The sequence below is a fragment of the Candoia aspera genome, chromosome 5 (assembly GCF_035149785.1).
Source record: "Candoia aspera isolate rCanAsp1 chromosome 5, rCanAsp1.hap2, whole genome shotgun sequence".
Taxonomy (NCBI): domain Eukaryota; kingdom Metazoa; phylum Chordata; class Lepidosauria; order Squamata; family Boidae; genus Candoia; species Candoia aspera.
In genome coordinates, this window is record NC_086157.1 from 12,013,741 (window position 1) to 12,033,127 (window position 19,387).

The following is a 19,387-nucleotide window of genomic DNA, read 5'->3' on the forward strand; positions in this document are numbered from 1 at the left end:
TTATTTCATGTTTGGAGATAAACCAAACCTACAGAGGGTAATCATAATCACTTCTAATTATGTTTGATAGTAGATTTTTAAAATAATAGACTAGCTGAATGTAGTAATGTTGTGGTAGATCTTACTATGGTTGTAATAATCCCCTAAAGCAAGAGGAGATATATGCAGATTGCACACCATTATCATTGGTATCTGGGATGTTAGACTTGTCAGCTTAGTCTAACAGCAAGGTGTGGCACTTAGCTTTTCTGAGAACAGCCAAGGTTGGCTAAGCAAAGTTAGATCCGATTAATACTTAGATGGCTGGTCATTAGCGAAGTCCATTAACTGTCCAGTCCCATTTCTTTTATGAATAATGTAGCCACCTTCTTGTATGTACAGCTTGAAATGTCCTATACAGCAAGAGTGAATGTTTGCAGTTCTTTAAAGAATTACTACCTTCTGCCTAAGAAAATTATGCAAATAATTTTCTTCCATACAACAGAGTTTATTCTTTTCTAAGAAAATATGCTTAGGAACACAGTCTAGGTAAAGCTAGAATTTATTTGTAACTGTGTTTTAAAGAAGTGTGGAACCTTTGCTGCAATACACTGTCCTGACTTCTGATGGGGAATGTTTATTAGGACTGTCATTTTGCAAATCTGAAGAAGACACAGGTTTTTCATTCCTGTTCTTGAATCTAGTTTAGTAGCTGCTGTAAGTGGTGAATTGATTTAAAGGAGAAGTGAAGCACCTCTGGGCAGTATCTTCAGAAGTTGTTGGATTCCAATACTACTATCCTGAATGGAATTATCGTTTTTTGGAATCTGGAATCCATCTGCCGTCTTAAGACAAAATTGTCAGATAACACTGTTTACAGGTTTTCACTTTTTCACTTCTAGAATGAGCCTACACACTTTAAATGGAGAAAATATTAGTGATGGCATAGCGGCTGAAAGCTGTGCAATACTTTTCACGTCTGCAGAGACCACAGGCAGGACTTCTATTCTTCGGCCATCACAGAAGGAAAATGTGCCACCGAAAGGAATAGTGAAGCCTATGAAGGTATGTGTTGATGTCCACACAGCTCTTTTACCAGATGCAAGGGAAGCGGAGAGGGCGTCTTCTCTTTACAGGCAGGATGTGGAACCCTGTATCCCAGGAGATTTAGCTGAGTGCTACTTCGGCAGAACACGTTGGCTGGGTTTGCAAAGCCACTTGTCTAGCTCAGATAGGCTTGGGCAGTTTGTATTTCAGTGTGTGGCGTTAACCCAACCGTTGACACCCTGCAGAAGACACATTTTCTATTTGTTTGCTACTTCGGTCTTACTTTAGCTCTGATTCTTTTCAGTTTTGTAGATTTTTTTCGTTGCTGTAATTGGTGTTCTTTGACAGAACTTTTTATTTTTATTTTTCCTGGTTTGAGCATCTCTGCTAGCAATGGAATAGCAGAACATGAATATCCTTCTAAATTTATTATGAATTTGCAGACGTTTGTTTTTTCCCCTGCTGTTCTAAACATGGTTTTTTTTCCTTTGCAGGTAACTTTCCAAACTCCAATGCGGGATCCTCAAACTCGCAGGATCTTGAGTCCAGATATAAAGAAAAAGCCTGAAATTTCTCTTATAGCAGATATTTCAGACAGTCTTCTTGTGACTGCATGTAATGCTGTGTGAGTAAAACAGATGATCACTGCTCTGATGTGTGTTTGTACAACTGAGATGAAAAAAAGGTTGTAAGATGGCCCTCTTTTCCAAAAGCATGGTATTCCCTTGTAGCTTTCACCCTTTAAAGTAGGAAAGAGCTTGTTCCCTCTAGAAATTGGCACTTCTAACCCTTGAAGCCTAAGCAGAGAAGTAGTGACTTGTGCTGGAACATCCTGGAAAAAGTATTTAAATACATACATTTATATATTCTTTGCCTTAAGATCTGGAAAGGATAGTTACCTTAGCCTGGAATGTCTGTGATCATGCATTTTGATGCTTCTTGCCTTATCTCTAGCTACATGAAGTCACCCTTCAAATATGTTAGGTTTGTGTGAAGGCCTTTTTATTTTTCAGTATTTGTCAGGATTGTTTTAAGATCTTTAGTGAGTTGACTCTAGGAATAGGTTATGTGAGGATGGCTTTTATTCTGTTTTAGAGTTGTTGGTTTTTACTTCACTAATTTGTATAGAGAGACAATTTGGTCTAGTAGTTAAAGTGCTGGACTAAGAGTGGGAAAATTTGAGTTCTAGCGTGTCTTAGGTGCAAAGCCAGCTGGGTGAGTTTGGACCAGTCATTTTCTCTCAGCCTAGAAAGAAGGAGATGGCAAACCATTTCTGAAAATGTTGCCAAGAAAACTGCATGGATTTCTCCATGTAGTCACCAGTAGTCAAGTCTGACTCAGAAGCCCGAGAAAAAATTGTACAGTTGGTCATTCAGAGCAGTGGTTCTCAATCTTACATTCCACCAATCATGTTACCAGTATTTTAATAAAGAAATTAAAAGTCTGCTTTTTCTGTGGGAAAAAAAATTATGATAATTTTGTTTGTCTTGAAAACTGCACCAATAGATCAGAATCAGAAATGGGGACATACATATTTATCCCCACTATGGCTTCTGTCCCTCAGGCACTAAATGATCTGCAAACGACCCCATGCTCTTAAGACTGTAATCTGGGGTAGATACGGCTTGAATATCAGATGCATTTTTCCTGTCTTCCACAGGAATTTTGCTTCCCACCCCCTTGACCCAGCTGCTTTTACTTTTCATGGGATTGGCAGACAAATGATAGAGCTAGGGAATACCCATGAATGTGGTTCCATGTCAAAAACAGTGTAATAATAAAGTTGAAAGAAACATTTTTTTAAAAAAAATTAATACAACACACTCCTCCTACATATTAGCCATAGTATGCATATCATTAGTACAGAAATACTGCCTTAAATAATATTTAATAGGTGGCATGCAAGCACAAAGGAACTATGCAATTATTTCTGTTACATGCAGGCTGGTCCTCTGAATATTTATTTCCAAATTATTCCCAATTTGTTCAGATCAGCTATAGAAGTTCCAGAGAGTAAAATCAAAGCATCCAAGAAAAAAAAAAACCATGCTGTTTCACAACAGACACTCAGAAGTGGGCAGTGTATCTCGTGGTCAATCAACAATGAACCCTGTGAATTATAGCCGCCTTTAATTCAATTACCGTATCCTTGAAAAGCTTGACTAAAATGAATACTGTATATCTTTCAGCAGGAGTCAACCAACAATTACCACAGAGATTACTTCAGCAAAAGAAAAGATACAAACGGAAGGAAAGCTCGTTCCTGATCCTTCAGATGATCTAACCTACTTGCCTACTGTCAATGATGTTGAGTCATTTAAGAGCTCAGACAGCCTTCTGAATTATTCTAATAGCCAGAAACAGTCTCTTTTGGAAGTTCTTGCTGGAGCTGAAAAACAAGATGGATTTTCTCTTTCATGTGATTCAGTTTGGTGGCCTCAAACTGTAACTAAAAATATTCCATCTGAGGAAGCAGTCTGCACAACCAGGAATAATTTCTCCCTCGCCTCGTTACTACATGATGATGTCTCAAAGCAAATTCTAAATTATGATCATGCCACAAACCTTGCCTCTAACAGAGCTTGCAGCCCTGAGCCCTTACCAATGTTGTACTTACAACATTCTCCCAGGCAAAAATTAGGTAGCTCTGAAAATTTAAACAGTGGCGAAATAAAGAATAGTGAAGAGAATACTAGCACTGAAGTGAAAGAGAGCTGGGTTCCCAAAGAATCTTACAAGCTGGACTGCGCTGACTTTGATCCTAACTTCAACGCATTTGGATGTGGGTCCAACATACAGGATTCCACTGAATGTCCTGCGCCCTGTACAGAAAAATCTAATATCCAGAAAAATGGACCAGGCTCCCTACAAACACAAAAACTTGGGGTACCTGATAAATTTGAGACTATGGAATTAACACCAGAAAGCCAGTAAGTATTCTGTAAGTGCATCTGGAGAAATCTTGGCCTTGAAAAACAAGATGTATTGGTGAAAGACTTGTAATCAGTTAAGGCCAGAAATTTAAATATGGGTGCAAATGAGATTTTATTTATTTCGTGTCTAGATCAAACTTTGCTTTGCCAAAATGTAGCTACCGCCACAGCTTTGTCATTAGCTTGCTGTAAGTCATTGACCGTACAAGGCTCCAGCAGTAATTAGCACATCATCCGATGCGCCGGGTCTTGGATTTCTCCACATTCACAAAATATATTAGCCAGCAACCTCCACTTAAATAGATTCGTCTAACACTTTGGTACCCCCACCTTCATCCTGTTCATTGTCCTCCAAACTGTATATGGGAGAGTGCTTCCTGCAGCCATTTCTTCCTTCGGTAGAATTCTTAAATCAGTGAGCTCATTCCTCCATTCACTTATTCGATTCTGTTCTCTAGGATTTTAGTTCTTGCCATAAAGCTCTTTCTAGATTTAACTCAACGAATTGGAGGAGCATATCCATTTAAAAGGTGGCGAGAGTCAATCTCTTGCTTGTTCCTTCAGCAAATGAGATGTATGGCATATACTGCAATTGTTCAGGATTGCAATATCAGACATTTTATTTTGTTCAATATCCAGTTCTGTTAGATAGTCCAAAGTTTTGTTATCCATTAACTTCATAATGCATAGATTTTATCCAGTTTTTAAGCAATAAGCATGTCTTATCAATAATGCACGCAGCAAACAACATTTTGTTTTGAGCTTGGAAAACAAAAATATCCACATGGAATGTCTTAATCTATTGGAACATTTTGAACAGATTATATTCTGACTAAATCAGAATATTTTTTGTGTGTTCTACCATGGGAAATAATGATGCAAAACCCAAGCCTCTGCTCCCTCGCTTAGATTTCAGCATAGCGAAAGTAGATGAATTGATAGTACCTGCATAGTGTTGCCTGCCATTTAATTTACTGAAAAATTAGTCAAGGGATTATTTTTTAGAAAAGAAAATAAAGCATTTTAAATTCCCATGATAAACAATGGGAACAACAGTTAAATATGCACAAAGAGCTCTACAACTAAGTTGGGGGGAAAAACCCATTTTATTTTTAAGCTGCAATGTAAGAGCTCCAAAATGGCTTTTTGCTTGACATCTTTCTAATGTACGTGCATAGTGCATGCTTCTTGCATCTGGCAGTCTGAAAATTCAACAGCATGGTAGCCCTGTCTTTAATGCGCATACACAGTGGATCCTTTGCATTTGCAGCCTACCGAAAGCATTCAGTATACGAGACAGCATTATTCTATTGCAGCCTAACAACTCCTCTATAGCAGATAATTTTAAAAAGCTGTAAGCTTATCCATCAAGTAAGCAGTTCACGCTTAAGTGACTTCCCACACACTTCCTCCACTGAATTTGTTCAGACCTGTAGCAGCATGGATACAATCTGTGCATTGTGTTTTATTTTCTAATGTGCTCTTCATGTAGCCAAAGACTAGAGGAAAAGAAAGACAAGGTCTAAGAGCATTTGAAACAATACGGAATAAAATGCCCTGCCCCTATAAGGGGGAAATGCTGATGCTTCGTTCTGATCTCAGAATACTTGAAACTAGTTCTGAGCCTAGAACATTTTGGACATGCTAGTCATTTACACAACCAGATCTTTGAAAAAGCAAAATTTCCCCCCAAACCTTACATTCTAAATATGGTACAGAGAAAGATGGAGAACAGGAGATGCGTTGGATTACAAATAACTTATAAAGCACAAAATACCAAGCATCGTTGCTCATATACTCTGATATCAACCTTCTGCTTTGTATAGGAAAGAAACCAATGATCGGATTTTAACTGACGGTTGGGCTGCGGCTGAAAAAGATGCTCAAGGTGAACCTTCAGGAGGAATAATGGTATTGTATTGTCCCAATATTCATCACTATTTGTATTCATGCCACCCAGGTTTGGCAGAGAAAGAACAGCCATGATTCTGAGGGCATTGCAGAGAATACTGCTTTCTGTACTTCTGCAACAAGCTGCACTCCTTTCTTAGTACGACATTGGGTTGCCGATAGAATTGTCCGTTCGGATTAGTTGACATGTTATACACAGTAAAGCGGTGTTTGCATTTATGCATCGAACTTACGTGCAGTTGGCAAACCAAGATCAGCAAGACAATTCTGGTAGGAAGGCTGTCTGGGCTTCTGTCTTTTTCCATGCAGTGGAATAACAGGCCATTGTGCTGTTACAGGACTAATTGGCAAACGGAAGGGGAGCAAATTTAGCCTCTCATGCAATTGGAGCTTACCACTCTGCTGAACGTGTCCACAAAAATATTGTTTACTTAGGTGAACCGAAGGACCATATTATCTGAGACCTCAGACCAAGGAAACGTGTCTCTGAGCAGACAGTTGCTTGTAGGTGATCGAGCACCCAGACCCCTTTGTGGAAATACAGAAACAGCGAGTGAAAGTAACCAGCCATTTACAGAAAGTGAAGAATTCAGACCGCCTATGGAAGGTAAGTATAAGTCAGTCTAAGGTAACATTAGAGTATCCCCATGAGCAAATGCTAGTCAAGTAGTTTTACCCCTATTTATTTTTGTTTGCTATGTTTCAAAGGAGCTTGGAACATTTATATAGAGCACACTGAAACCTTGTAGATAATGGCCAGTAATCAGACTGATAAACCAAAAGTTCTGGCCCAGTGTTTCAAAAGAGATGAAGAAAAGTAAGAGCTGCAACTGTAACTCCATGCACTTTTGACCGTGCTGAAATTGCAGTTTTAATGAATGTAAGATGAGCCTCTAAGCGAAAGCTATTGCCATTTCTTCATTTAGATAAATATTGATTGCGTGTTGCCATGACACACGTAGTAAACCTTTCAGTGCAGGTCCAGGTCCACAGACAATCTGTTAATCCATGTTCACGTTGGAAGTTTGGCAAAGTAGTTTTTGTTTTTGTTTGGTAACAGCAGGCCTGCTAGTTAAATTGATTAAATGACCAATGGGAAGAAGGCTGTCTGCTCACCTTCTGGGTACAGATAGGCCACCCTAATTGCAGGAAGGGGTTTCTTTATTTGTCTCTGAAAGCAATACTTCATTTTGTGATAAATTCTTGATTGCTGTTGTATTCCATCTTTTTCTCCTTCTAGTTCTTGGAATACAAATAGACTATCTAGAGCAATTTGGAATGGCCTCGGTAAGTAACCAATAAGAGAACCAAATGTATGGCTTGTCTGTCTTGGGTCCACCAGCCGAAAAGAGCTTCTAAAGGGAAAAAAATAAAATAGTCAGTTGGGGAGGATTCTAATGCTGTAACTACATGGAAGTGTGACTTAATATTACAGACAAAACTGAGAATTGCTGTATATACCTTATGATTATCTGAAACATTCTTTCTGGTGGTCTGAGGTAGCTAAACTGAAACGCTTAATGAAAATGGGAGGTTCGCTGTGATGTTCAAGTAAATCCGAAACTTCCTTTGGGAATTATTTTTATTAGGGTTGTACAAAAGCCACAGAATCCACTTCACAGCCAGACTGTCAGCTCCAATTAGTCCAACTTGCCTTGGGTTGATCTGGAGCGTAGCTTATCCCTACCTGCTTCTAATTTTGGAATGATACTTGGGAGAACTGGAGCTCCCCGCTCCTTTATACCTAGTGTGGGGGAGAAACTTAAACACAACTAAAAATCCCTGTCCCATTTTTATTTGTTATCAGAAGGTGATGTAATTTGCAGGACATTTAGACCTTTATAAAAGAAGGAGGTATGGCAAGTTTCATAAAAAAAATCTATCAGAAATTTTTACATTTGACTGCAGCAACCACTTTCTCAGATGACTTCCAAAACCCTTGCCAGCTGAATTTGACTTAGAGACTGTAATCCCTTTTCCATAAAGCTGCTGCCTAATATAAGTGATACATGCACCCTTCTATGAGTAAGGACAAGTGTATTTTGAAAGATGCCTCTTACCTGCACGAAAGGCAGGAAGGAGACAGATACATGTAGTGGTACATTACAGTACTTTGAGATTTTTATGGTTCCAGAAATGGAAAGGAATAATGAGTAATCTCTGTGAGGAATAGATTAACGAAGCAGAACTAAAAATGTAGATAATTGACACTGTCTGAAAGAATTGTACTGTAAAAGGGTGGGCATACTAGATATTGTGAGAAAAGAACAATGGAAAGTTGGGTAAACAAATTAAGGGGGAAGATAAATTATTCAGCTGATTATTTGCAAAAGAACACTGCCATGTACACAACTGCACAAAAGGAGATGTGAAGTAGCAGTGTTACTTAATAAGCAAGAAATACATGGCCATCTCTTTTCCCACCTTGCATGTCCTCACTCATCCCAAAACGCTCTAATTGGGCCAACCAGTCAGACAGATCTCATCTTTGATCTGATTGTGGGCTATGGATCCCTGAATCCAGTTCCTCCTCTTTCCGCTAAGGTGCGTTTCCCGATTTGACTTGTGTTGTTTTTCTGAAATGAAGCCAGCATCCCTTGGGGCACAGTATTATTTTACCCCAAAGGTAGATGACCCTCAAAGGAAGTTTAGAGAGGAAAACACTATAAAAATGGAAAAATCCTGTTTGCTGCCTAGTGTCCTTACCTGGTCAATTTGGGTTTATAACTCTCATTGAAATCGGTGTTGAAAACTTCCCCATAAATGCATGTGACAAGCCTGTATATGTTTCTGAATATTTGTGCTGCGCATGAGTATTAGCCTGAGGTCCTGCCAAGAAAAAGGACTAGGCCAAACAATAAAGTAATATCAGTTGAAATAATAACTTCCAAACCGTTGTTGTGTGTCCAGATTTCTGTTCTGCGTATGCATCCGCTCATGCAGAGAAAGACATTACGGAAATCTGAGCTCAGCAAGCATAAGCCTGCACAGTCTTAATTCTGTAGTAAATCCTGTTGAGTTTAATGGCCTAACTCACAGGCAAGTATGCTGTTGTGCTGTGGATAGGCCTTTTAGCCCAGTTTAAATTGATAAAAGCTGAAGGGCAAACTGGGAGGAGATTTTTGAGATATTGCTGTTCCTTTCCTTCAGTTTGCAACTTAGAAACAAGTTGATTCTTTTGGTTAGGGTGGAAAACTCAAGGAGAATATAGTAAGTCACATTGAGTTCAGTTGCTCTTATTCCTGGGTGTGTGTGCTTAAGACGTCTGGTGCTGTTTAGACAGCACACAAGCCTCCTCTGCTGTCCCTGCATTATAGGCTGAGCATCTGCAGTAAAAGCTTCTCTGTCCCTTAGGCTCTCCACCAGTGAGGGATCCTGGTATTCAAGCACCTTTCTCTGTATTGGGGCGTTCGTGGATAGGGGTGTCTGTCCACAGTAAATGCTCACTGCTTATGCGCGCTCTCCCCTTCGAGCTTTGGCGGCCAGTTCTTCCCCTCTCTCGAAGCTGCCTCTGCTACTGCATTCTCAGCAAACATAAGATACGTGCACATCCCAATTCACGGGTAAATGCAGGGAGGTGATATTTTACTGCCAATGAATGCGGTTGTTAAGTTTTTCAGCCCGCACGCTTTCCCTGAAGAACGTGTGTCCTTGTTAAGACTAAGTGCCAGCCAAAAATCTTCAGAGAAGGCTGGGACGTGACCGAGAGAGAGAGAGGCTGCCTGTGTTGACTCCACAAATGTGTTTCATTTAGCTGAAGGAATCTGTTTTGAGAAAGCAGTCCCTGTACTTGAAATTTGACCCTCTGCTCAGCGAAAGCCCTAAGAAAAGGGGCCCCGATGCTAGTGGAGCACCTCTTCCGGTGGCGGCCTTGCTGCAAAATGGGTACGTGTTGCCTCTTTTTTAAATGAGAGTTTTAGAAGCTCATGCAGATTTAAATATCTTACTTAAAATTGTATCTCTAATATAGTATAGTATTATGTAGGTTTAAATGAAGTATTTACATTTATATTTCAAAGCTGCCTCTCTATGACTGTTAAAATCTGAAGGCATTCAAATGAGAAGAGGTAGGGCTGGATGACAGATCCTAAATCTAGATTTTTCAACTGGTGAGAGAAGAGTTGTACTCCCTTGTTTTCTATGAGGATTCATTTTATTGTTTTAAAAGTCATATCCCTGCTTTTATGTGTGCATGTGATTTAGCTAGTAGGAAGCATTTCCCAAGGGCTGACATATTACCTAGCAGTTATTCTTGCATTTCCATTAAAAATATTTCAAAGATTGTTCTTACGGAACACAAGACTTTGAGCTGTTTCAGGTTTTGCTTGACAGACTGCAGCCAACTAAAATGTTTTTTGGCAAAACATTTTGAGTGGGTTTGTTTTGGTGCAAACTTTAAACAAAACACATTTTCCCGGTCTTCCTGAAAGCTGTAATACCATACACTGGGGACATGCAAAGGGTAGCTGGTTTTAACATGCGTGAAATTAAACGGTGGCTATTCTAGGAAAGGGGTGGGGGGTTGTAACACCAAAAGAAGCTGAGGGAGGGAAGTGAAACGAAGGCTGGGAAGATGGGAGCAGATGAGCCGGTGAGATATGCTGTGTTAGGGACCTATTCCTTACTGCTGAGACCAGTTACACAGGCTATAGTACATTGGTAGCAGTAGTAGCCGGGGTTGGCAGAGGAGACAGTGGGAAGACGGGGGCCGTGTAATGTGCTGCATTAGAAGCTGATGATGGAAGAAATGGGATAATGTACACCAGCATTTTCCTGTTTCTCGCACACCCATGTTCTGTGATTAACTTTTCAGCCCATAGAATTGAAAGTTTAAGGAGAGAGGTAGATAGAAGTCACAGTTATTAGAGGCTGGTACAGGAGAGAAGGCCTTCATCAATATACGTCGAGTCTCCTTCAAGCTGAGCTTGACTCTGTTGACATATCTATTAAGTGTTCTTGGCAGCAGTAAGAAAAGCAGCGTCCCATTGCCGCCTTCTGGGTTTTTTTTAATCACTTAAAACTTAGCTTCTGAGCCAAGTTGAGGTCAGGTAGGTGCTAATACTTTAACCTAATACGTAAGAAAAAAATCATCTGATATGACGTTTCTGTCATTAGCTCCTTTGTTTGCTTCTAAACAGAACTTCTACAAAAACTGCACCCACTGAAGCAAAAACATCTGAACAGGAAGAAAAGCTGTTGGGGCTTGACTTCCCAATTTTTCCAGATCTGGTAAGTGCCATCCAAATATTTCAATCATGGTGGTCAGTTCCATTGATGCTTGTAAAATGGAACCCACTGCATCATCGGATTTAAAACAGCAAAATATTGCTGTTTCCCATTGCATGAAGGAGGTTTCGACCTGCATGTTTTTGCATTCCATGCCACAGAAATTATCAGAAGTGTCTAGATTTCCGCAGATTATTGGTCAAACAAAACACTGTTCCCAAGTGTGAAGGTGTAAGGAATTATAGTTACTCTGAAACCCTTGGGTAAATACACTTTTTAAGAGGAATAGCTGTTCTTATAAATGAAAGGTGTGTTACATTTCTTACCACAGGCAAAGACATCTCCAGACATCTCCACCAGTAATGATGTGCCATTGTTCTCATGTGCTCAGCCTCCTGAAGCTATTATAGATGTACTGAAATACAGTCAAAAAGATATGGACGAAGCTTTACAGAAGGTAAAACTTGAGATGGATGCTGTTGTTCAAACACTTACTGCTGAGGTAAAAACATCAAATGTTATTTCAAATCTCTCTCCGTGCACATCCTATCGGACTGGATGCTCTATTTCTTTTTCTTACATAAATACTATTCAAGTGGTGGGGAGGTGATGACCAAAACCCATCCTTTAGACTCCATACCTTTGCCTGTAAGTTGTTATGCTCTCAAATCTGAACTTTTTTTGGTAGAACAAGACAAAGAAATGATTTTCACAGTCCATCCAATTCTATAGCTTTGATTTTTTTTCTCATTTGTATCTTCAAGGTTCCTGTTCCTGTAGTAATAGATTTTTGTATAATAGCAGTTTTATCAAGTTCCTCAGCAGAAGCTCTGTGACAAAAAATCATTTCAAGATTGTAGCCTTATAAAGAAGGGTGCAATCCCAGGAAAGTTATTCTGTTTGTCCCAAGCTATAGGGATACGAAGTCAGATGAAAAACATTGCTGGCTGCATTTCTTTCATTCTCCCTAAATCTAAAAATATACCTCTTTTTGCTAAGTGTTTTGGGAATCTTGCTGTTTCAGGTGCAAGAAAAGCAAAGGGAAGCTTTGGAATGGAAGAGGAAGCATGAAAAAATTTATGCTGAAAGTAAAGAAATGGAGTAGGTATAAGTAGGTAACATTAGATTTGTTTTGTAATGATTTCTCCAAAGAAATAAATCTAACCTATTTCCATCTGACTTCTGACCCAGTTCTTAAAAGGAAGTGCCTTGTTCCACCTAATAGGGAATCTGTACTGGAAAAGGTTATAGAATATGACCCTGCAGCTTTTTCGGAATTCTCAGCCAAAAGGCCCATCCAGACTATGAGTTGGGGGTTTTGTACTGCGGCCCCCAGGACAGAACTTTGTGAATCTGTCTCCCCAGCCTAGCTGAATGTTTTCTGACACCTGTGTTTTGATTGCTCAGCTTACAGTGTTACAACTTGACAAAGCAGAAGGATATCATGGGGGGGGGGACCCTTGTACATTAAAGCTTGACTTGTGCATATTATATACTGCAAGGAGGTATTTACAACTTAGCAACTATTCTCTTCCCATTTGATGAATTTGCTGTGCTTTTTCTGGTTTGTATGTTTAAGTATGCTAGGATAGCAACTTATTCCGGCTTTGGGCATTCCCTTCCCCTTGTTGATATCAAACAAAATCTTGTGAGATTTTAGCAATTTGGTAGGGTAAGCATGGTCTAGCAAGCACTACTGATGTACACCTGAATTCACACTTCACTTTAGACGGTAGTTTGGCTGAACTATTATTTGTTGCCTAAGCCACAGTGGCTGAGTTCACACATTTTGCTAAATCGTCATAAAGCAAACTATATTATGGCCTAACACAATATATGCATTTAATCACTGTGTTGGATTGGTGCTTGATGGGATCCTAAAATTTAGTTTAAAACTCCAGCAGCACTTCCTTCCCCTATATTTGAAGCAAAGAGGGGTACCATTCTCTTTCTTTCAAAGCAAGAACTGTAGTTTATCACTTGATTTTTAAGCAGAGGGAAGGGATGCACCAAAGCTGCCCAGATCAGCTCCCCACTCCACCCCCTAGTGGCATGGAGGGGGGGGGGGCTTAATGTATGTCCCCTTTCTCCAGAAGGAAGAAGATACAATTAAGCCATCAATCCATGTATTCTCATCCATGGGGGAAAAAAAAAAAACCCTTTACCTGGAATGTGCCTTTTCCAAATGGAAAGTTTGGTGAATCTCCTCAGGAGTTGCTAAGTATGAGCCCTACTTAGGGAATATCATGCCCAATTCCTGACAGGACAGATGAGGTGTCAATATTTCAAACCTGACTTTTGGCAAACAGGCCAAGGAGTGGAGGTGAGGCACAGACGCGGCCTCATAATCCAACGGATCATTGCGTTGAGCCCACAGGTTGGAGGTTCCCCATCTCTCCTCCCTAGTCAGGGAGATCTCATTTTCACCTCATCTCTTCCAGCGATAGCTAGAATGTGAAGCAAGCAGAATTTCATTCTGTAATGCTATTGGCTTATTTCACTGGTTTTCAGAATGGATGGAAACTTTTGGTGCATCTCCCATGACATTTATGCTAGCCTAGCATAGGTGACACTGCTCCGTCTTTAAGCACTCAAGCAGAGTTCCCACAGGCTTCCTCCCAGTAGTGTTCAGAGTTATGTGGGCTGCGTATTTCTGTTAACGTCAATGCAGGAAGGTGGCACGTAGGCCTAGCCACAAAGACGGCAGAATTCTGAAGTGTGTTACAGTATCGTGCCTCCATGCTTGTATCTCTCCGCTACCCCGCCTGCTTCTTGCCTGTGCCCTGTCCCAGGAAAGGTCAGCCTTTCTGAATGGACAAAATGTGATCCTCTATATTACCACCTGAACCTCCACATAGAACTTACTTTCTCCTTTTCCATCTTGCAAACAGTGCGCATACTGATAGCCACACAGAAACTCTGCTGCTTCCAGTAAGGGCTTTGTTTTTGCGGCAACTACAGCTGGGTTGGGGGCACTTTCTGTTCCTCCTCCCGTTCCTGGGCAACTTTCAGACGGACTGGGTGATGTTAAACAGATATTCCGTCCTTGTACCAAAATCTTGTTTGCAGCGGTCGTGGGAAATACTGCTTCCTCTCTACACCAGTGCACTCCCTACAAATGGAGAGTTCAGATTGCCTGTAGAAATAATGATATTGCAGGGATGGTAGAATTCAGTTATTCAGCACAGGAAAGTGTCTGCGGTTAGATGGTAGTGAATTGCTTCTGTAAAGAAATTTGGAGTTAACCTTGGTGAAGGGATGGATGAAGTGTTAGGAAGGAAAAACGACAACCCAGTCCAGGGCAAGTGGAAAGCATGAGAAAGAAACTCAGAATATCCCCGCCTTGGTCGTGTTTAGTATAAGAGGAGGCAGCAGAAACTCTGGCAGGCAATCAAGATTCTGTTAGTATACCTACAACAATGAAAGGTGCGTTCCTGTGATCCTTGTGTCTAAAACAGGGTTCCTCAGCCGTGGCAACTCTAAGCTGCACGGACTTCAACCCCCAGTAAAGCTGACTGGGGAATTCTGGGAGTTGAAGTCCACACAGCTTAGAGTTGCCACGGCTGAGGAACCTCGGTCTAAAGAGCTTTAGTCTAGTTGTGCGATGCTCTTGTAAACTGACGTGTTTCTCTCCGCAAATACCAGCAAAAGACAGTATTGGCTAAAGATGGCTAGGGAGAATGTATGCATTATATAAAATATTTTTGATTTGCATTTTATTCTGGAGATGAACAGAACTTTGGGTTTATTATTCCTTCCTTCACCGGCTTGCAGTGGGTAAAATCCACAACAGACAAGACTATAAGTGCCTCTCCTGTTTCATTTAGCAAATTGTTGTCTTATGCATATTTTTGTTTTGCTTCGAAAGGGCAAATACGTTTCTTGTTTCATCTTCTCTTGACTTGACTGGGAATTAGGAGCTGGAAATTAAATGCACTGTCTTCAGAAAATGAATATGTTTCAAAGGCATTTGCTGACAAAGTGGGACCTATTCAGTAGTGTGAGATTTGATTAATATTCTGATGGCATATTGAAATAATTTTCTTCTATTTTTAGAAAAATTGTTGCTGAGTTTGAAGGCACCATAACACAAGTGATGGGTAGGTTCAGATTACATTCTGTAGGCATCTATTTTTGAGGAAGAAACAATACTCCACAATTGCATTTGGGCTTGGTATTTCGTGTCTAAGAGTTGAATGTATGAAGCTACCTTATCTTCACTTGACTAGAAAACCGAATAGATGGCTATATTGAGAAGCTGTGACACTGCAACTTATGGTGCCAAGTCATTATGACCAGGGGTGAGGAATGCTGGGAATATAATTCAGCACTGTGGGAGGCTTTCAGGTTGGGAAACTCTGGGATAGGTCCCGCTGCAGGAAATTTCTAGGTTTGACATTTTAAGATCAATAATTGTATAGTGAGGTTTTTGGCTTGAGAACCCCTTTCCACAATCTATTATATCTTCTAGAATATTATGCCAATTTCACTAATTTATTTCTGTAGAGGATTCTCAGATCCAAAAGGAGCTTGCAAAAAAAGAACTGCAGAAAGTACTGGATGAAAAACAGCAAGTTATTTCTGATCTGAACGCCATGGAGAAGTCTTTCTCTGAATTCTTCAAACGATTTAAAAAACAGAAGGAGGCAATAGAAGGATTTCAAAGGGTGAGCATTTTCAGCTGTTCTACCCTTAGCAGCTTGAAAGTCTTTTGATTCCTTAGACATTCCTTTGCACATGACACAATCTTTTTCCCTAAGAAACTTGGCTTAAAGTTGTGAAGTTTTGAATGTCCATTTCTTGACCGAGGATCTTTGTAATCTGCACAGAGGTTCCTACATTGAAAACACAATATTAACAGTTGTGCCAAATATTGATCTTCAAACATTTGAGGATAATTGTATTTTTGAAGGCATTTAAATAGATCCTTAAAAAACTCTTCTGTGCTCCTTCTTAATGCTGTTAATAGCTCTTTATATCAGTTACTTTGGGGACATGGTGCTACCTCTGCCTTTTTTCAGATGTTTGCTTTCTGTACATATGGAATCAGCGTTGATTCTTGATTAATTATACTAACTGGTCACAAGTCAGAAGAGGATGGTATCACTAAGCCAACATGGGACTTGCCAACTGGGTGGGCAGAGAGGTGCATAGTGTATACCATTCATTCTTCTCAGTAAGTATTTATCCAAGAACTGTGTGTTGAGGCAGGGAGTGGGGTAGTATTAAAGCAAGGGATCTGCAGCTCAATTGGCAAAATGTTGCTAAGATTTTTTTTTTTACACGTTCCTGTTTCTATACCTCATAGAATGTCTGTGTTTCCTCTACTGGAGAAAAACAGTTTTGCCTAAAGAAAGGTTTTGCTCTAAATGATGCTACTTTAAATATCCACACAAGAATTCCTAAGGATCTGATTACCAACAGTTTAGCAGTGGTGACGATGCTGTGAAAGGAGATGGGTAGAAAAGAAACAGAATCTTCAAGCACCCTAATTTCCTCTTTCCTCTCATAGTTTCGAAATTAAAGTGCTTACTAGTAAAGCCAGCATTCAAGGTCTCAAGCTGATCTGTTTTACATTTTTGTCTAAAAGAACAAATGTACAATATTCCATTTGTAAGAGAATTCCAGAATGTTGTTTTCTGCAGTTAATAAGCAGTGGTTTTGCTTTCAAGAAGAGAACGCTGAAGGTGGGAACTTGTTCTATGAGGTGAAATAACATGTCTGGCTCTCATTCTTTAGAATGAAGAAGCTCTGAAGAAATGTGTTGAAGATTACCTTGAGAGAATTAAGAAGGAAGAACAGAGATACCAAGCACTTAAGGCACATGCAGAAGAAAAGTTGCATCAGTGAGTCAAGTGTTGTGGTCATCCATAGGCTTATAGTGCTTTAAAAACTTTGGGAGGAAAAAGCCTTAATGAGCTAATGTGTGTGGATGCTTTTTCACACAGAGCAAATGAAGAGATTGCCCAAGTGAGAAGCAAAGCCAAAACAGAAGTGGTTGCACTCCAAGCCAATTTGCGCAAAGAACAAATGAGAATCCAGTCACTAGAGAGAAGCATTGAGCAAAAGGTCAGTCTAAATCTTAATTGCTTTTTGGACCCGTCTGTAAGTGTTCCGTTCTTTCAGACAAGGACTAGGGAGGCTGTCTTCCAAACTATTTCCCTTCTTTATGAAAAAGAAAAATCTACATGCAAGGCACACGTAAAATCAGCCTTGTATGAGGAGCTACAACATCCAAATGGTGTGAGGTCAGAACAGTGGATTGGCTCCCACTAAGTTCTCTCTGAAGCAAACCAAGCATGCTGTGGTTGAAACACTGGCACTGTAGTGCAAAACCAACCCCCCCAAGATGGGGGTCATCACGACCTGAATAGAAAGAGCCCAAGTGTGTTCCCATCCAGGTAAGCAAGTAGCTGCCATTCGCCCCTTTGAAGTATGTGATTTGTGACACCTCAAAGCTAGTTGTTCTATAGCAATTATAGCTAACTTTTCACTGATAAGCCCACTGATCAATCAGATTCATCAGTGAGGATGAACAAAAACTCTTCCCTTCAACTTGACATTTGGAGGCATTTACAGCATTTCATTTGCTGTAAAATTGAGGTTTCATTCCACTTAAAAGTGTACCACGCCTTGCCTGATTGAAATGTGTAGCTACCTCTTTCACTCTGCATTTTGATGCTTATAAATTACACACACACCTGTTCCTATGAAGGAACAAAGATATTAATATAACTCTATTAATATAAACATTACTTTCTAAGTTATATTTATGCAACTTCTGCCATATGATGCTTTCTTCTTGTTTCTTTCACAGGCAAAAGAAAATGATGAACTCACAAAAATCTGTGATGATTTGATTTCTAAGATGGAAAAAATGTGCTAGATCTCTGCATTCATCCCATTTAGTTCTGTTTTCCAATTTTGGGGTAGATTATTTATTAAATGTATTTCTGTGCTTCAGTTTCACTAGTTTGACTAATATTGTTTGATATGAAATAGTTCCTGTATACTCCCAGTTGCTGTTTCTAAAATGCAGTTGAAGAGGCATACAAATAATTCTGTAAATACAAGGTTTGATGTATTTTTGTTTTTAGTCTGCAATCTTTTAACTATCCAATGAATGTTTGATAGGCTGTTCTCTGCATTCTTGGACTCAACTTCATTGCTTCCTTGTAGGTTTTTGGCAGTCAGCAAGGAATTGCTTTCATTTTGTATGAAACAAATGGAGAAAGTTTACATTTCATTTAAAAAATGAACACTTCTGATATATTGCACAGGTTCTATAATCTTAAAATTGTTCATTAACTACTTTTTGTTCTATTCATATAAATCAGTATGCAGAAACTGAAATTGCAAGACACTCTCCAGCTGTTGAGCCATTTCTCTCTGTCTTTAGTCTTTAAAATAAAATGCTTCATTAAATATGTAAATTTGTTGAGTTGTATATTCCGTGGCTAAATGGACAAATAGTATGTGTTTAATGCTAGTAGAAAACTCAATTTATATCTGTCTGCTAACATACAGTAACTCTTCGTTTTTTGAAACAATGTCAATATTTGTTGGGTACCTCAGACTATTATGGCAACCAGCTTGATTGATAACTGGCAAATAGAGGGAGAAAATGTAGAAGCAGTGAAAGACTTTGTATTTCTAGGTGCAAAGATTACTGCAGATGCTGACTGCAGTCAGGAAATCAGAAGACGCTTAATCCTTGGGAGAAGAGCAATGACCAATCTCGATCAAATAGTTAAGAGCAGAGACATCACACTGACAACAAAGGCCCGCATAGTTAAAGCAATGGTGTTCCCCATAGTAACATATGGCTGTGAGAGCTGGACCATAAGGAAGGCTGAGCAAAGGAAGATCGATGCTTTGGAACTGTGGTGTTGGAGGAAAATTCTGGAGTGCCTTGGACTGCAAGAAGATCAAACCAGGAAATCAAGCCAGACTGCTCACTTGAGGGAATGATATTAAAGGCAAAACTGAAATATGTTGGCCACATAATGAGAAGACAGGACACCCTGGAGAAGATGCTGATGCTAGGTAGAGTGGAGGGCAAAAGGAAGAGGGGCCGACCAAGGGCAAGGTGGATGGATGACATTCTAGAGGTGACGGACTCGTCCTTGGGGGAGCTGGGGGTGTTGACTGACAGGAAGCTCTGGCGTGGGCTGGTCCATGAAGTCACAAAGAGTTGGAAGCGACTAAACGAATAAACAACAACAACCTCAGACTATTGTTTCAAGGTTTTCCTAGTGAAGAACCTATTGTAAAACTAATAACATACCTTT

General features: G+C 39.8%; 2 protein-coding genes across 2 annotated transcripts; both read left to right on the top strand.

Annotated features, from left to right (window-relative positions):
* The first annotated feature begins 882 nt into the window (after positions 1 to 882).
* LOC134498244 (transforming acidic coiled-coil-containing protein 3-like) lies at positions 883 to 3,836 on the top strand. Its single transcript, XM_063304318.1, has 4 exons — positions 883 to 1,044; positions 1,521 to 1,651; positions 3,219 to 3,667; positions 3,826 to 3,836. The coding sequence occupies exons 1-4, from the start codon at positions 883 to 885 to the stop codon at positions 3,834 to 3,836; spliced, it is 753 nt and encodes a 250-aa protein (XP_063160388.1).
* Positions 3,684 to 18,065, top strand: LOC134498483 (transforming acidic coiled-coil-containing protein 3-like). The gene is made up of 13 exons (XM_063304596.1): positions 3,684 to 3,956; positions 5,786 to 5,870; positions 6,306 to 6,477; positions 7,111 to 7,157; positions 9,625 to 9,755; positions 11,009 to 11,099; positions 11,428 to 11,598; positions 12,121 to 12,197; positions 15,153 to 15,196; positions 15,603 to 15,763; positions 16,836 to 16,942; positions 17,045 to 17,165; positions 17,914 to 18,065. The coding sequence occupies exons 1-13, from the start codon at positions 3,934 to 3,936 to the stop codon at positions 17,980 to 17,982; spliced, it is 1,299 nt and encodes a 432-aa protein (XP_063160666.1). The 5' UTR covers positions 3,684 to 3,933; the 3' UTR covers positions 17,983 to 18,065.
* The last annotated feature ends 1,322 nt before the right edge of the window (positions 18,066 to 19,387 follow it).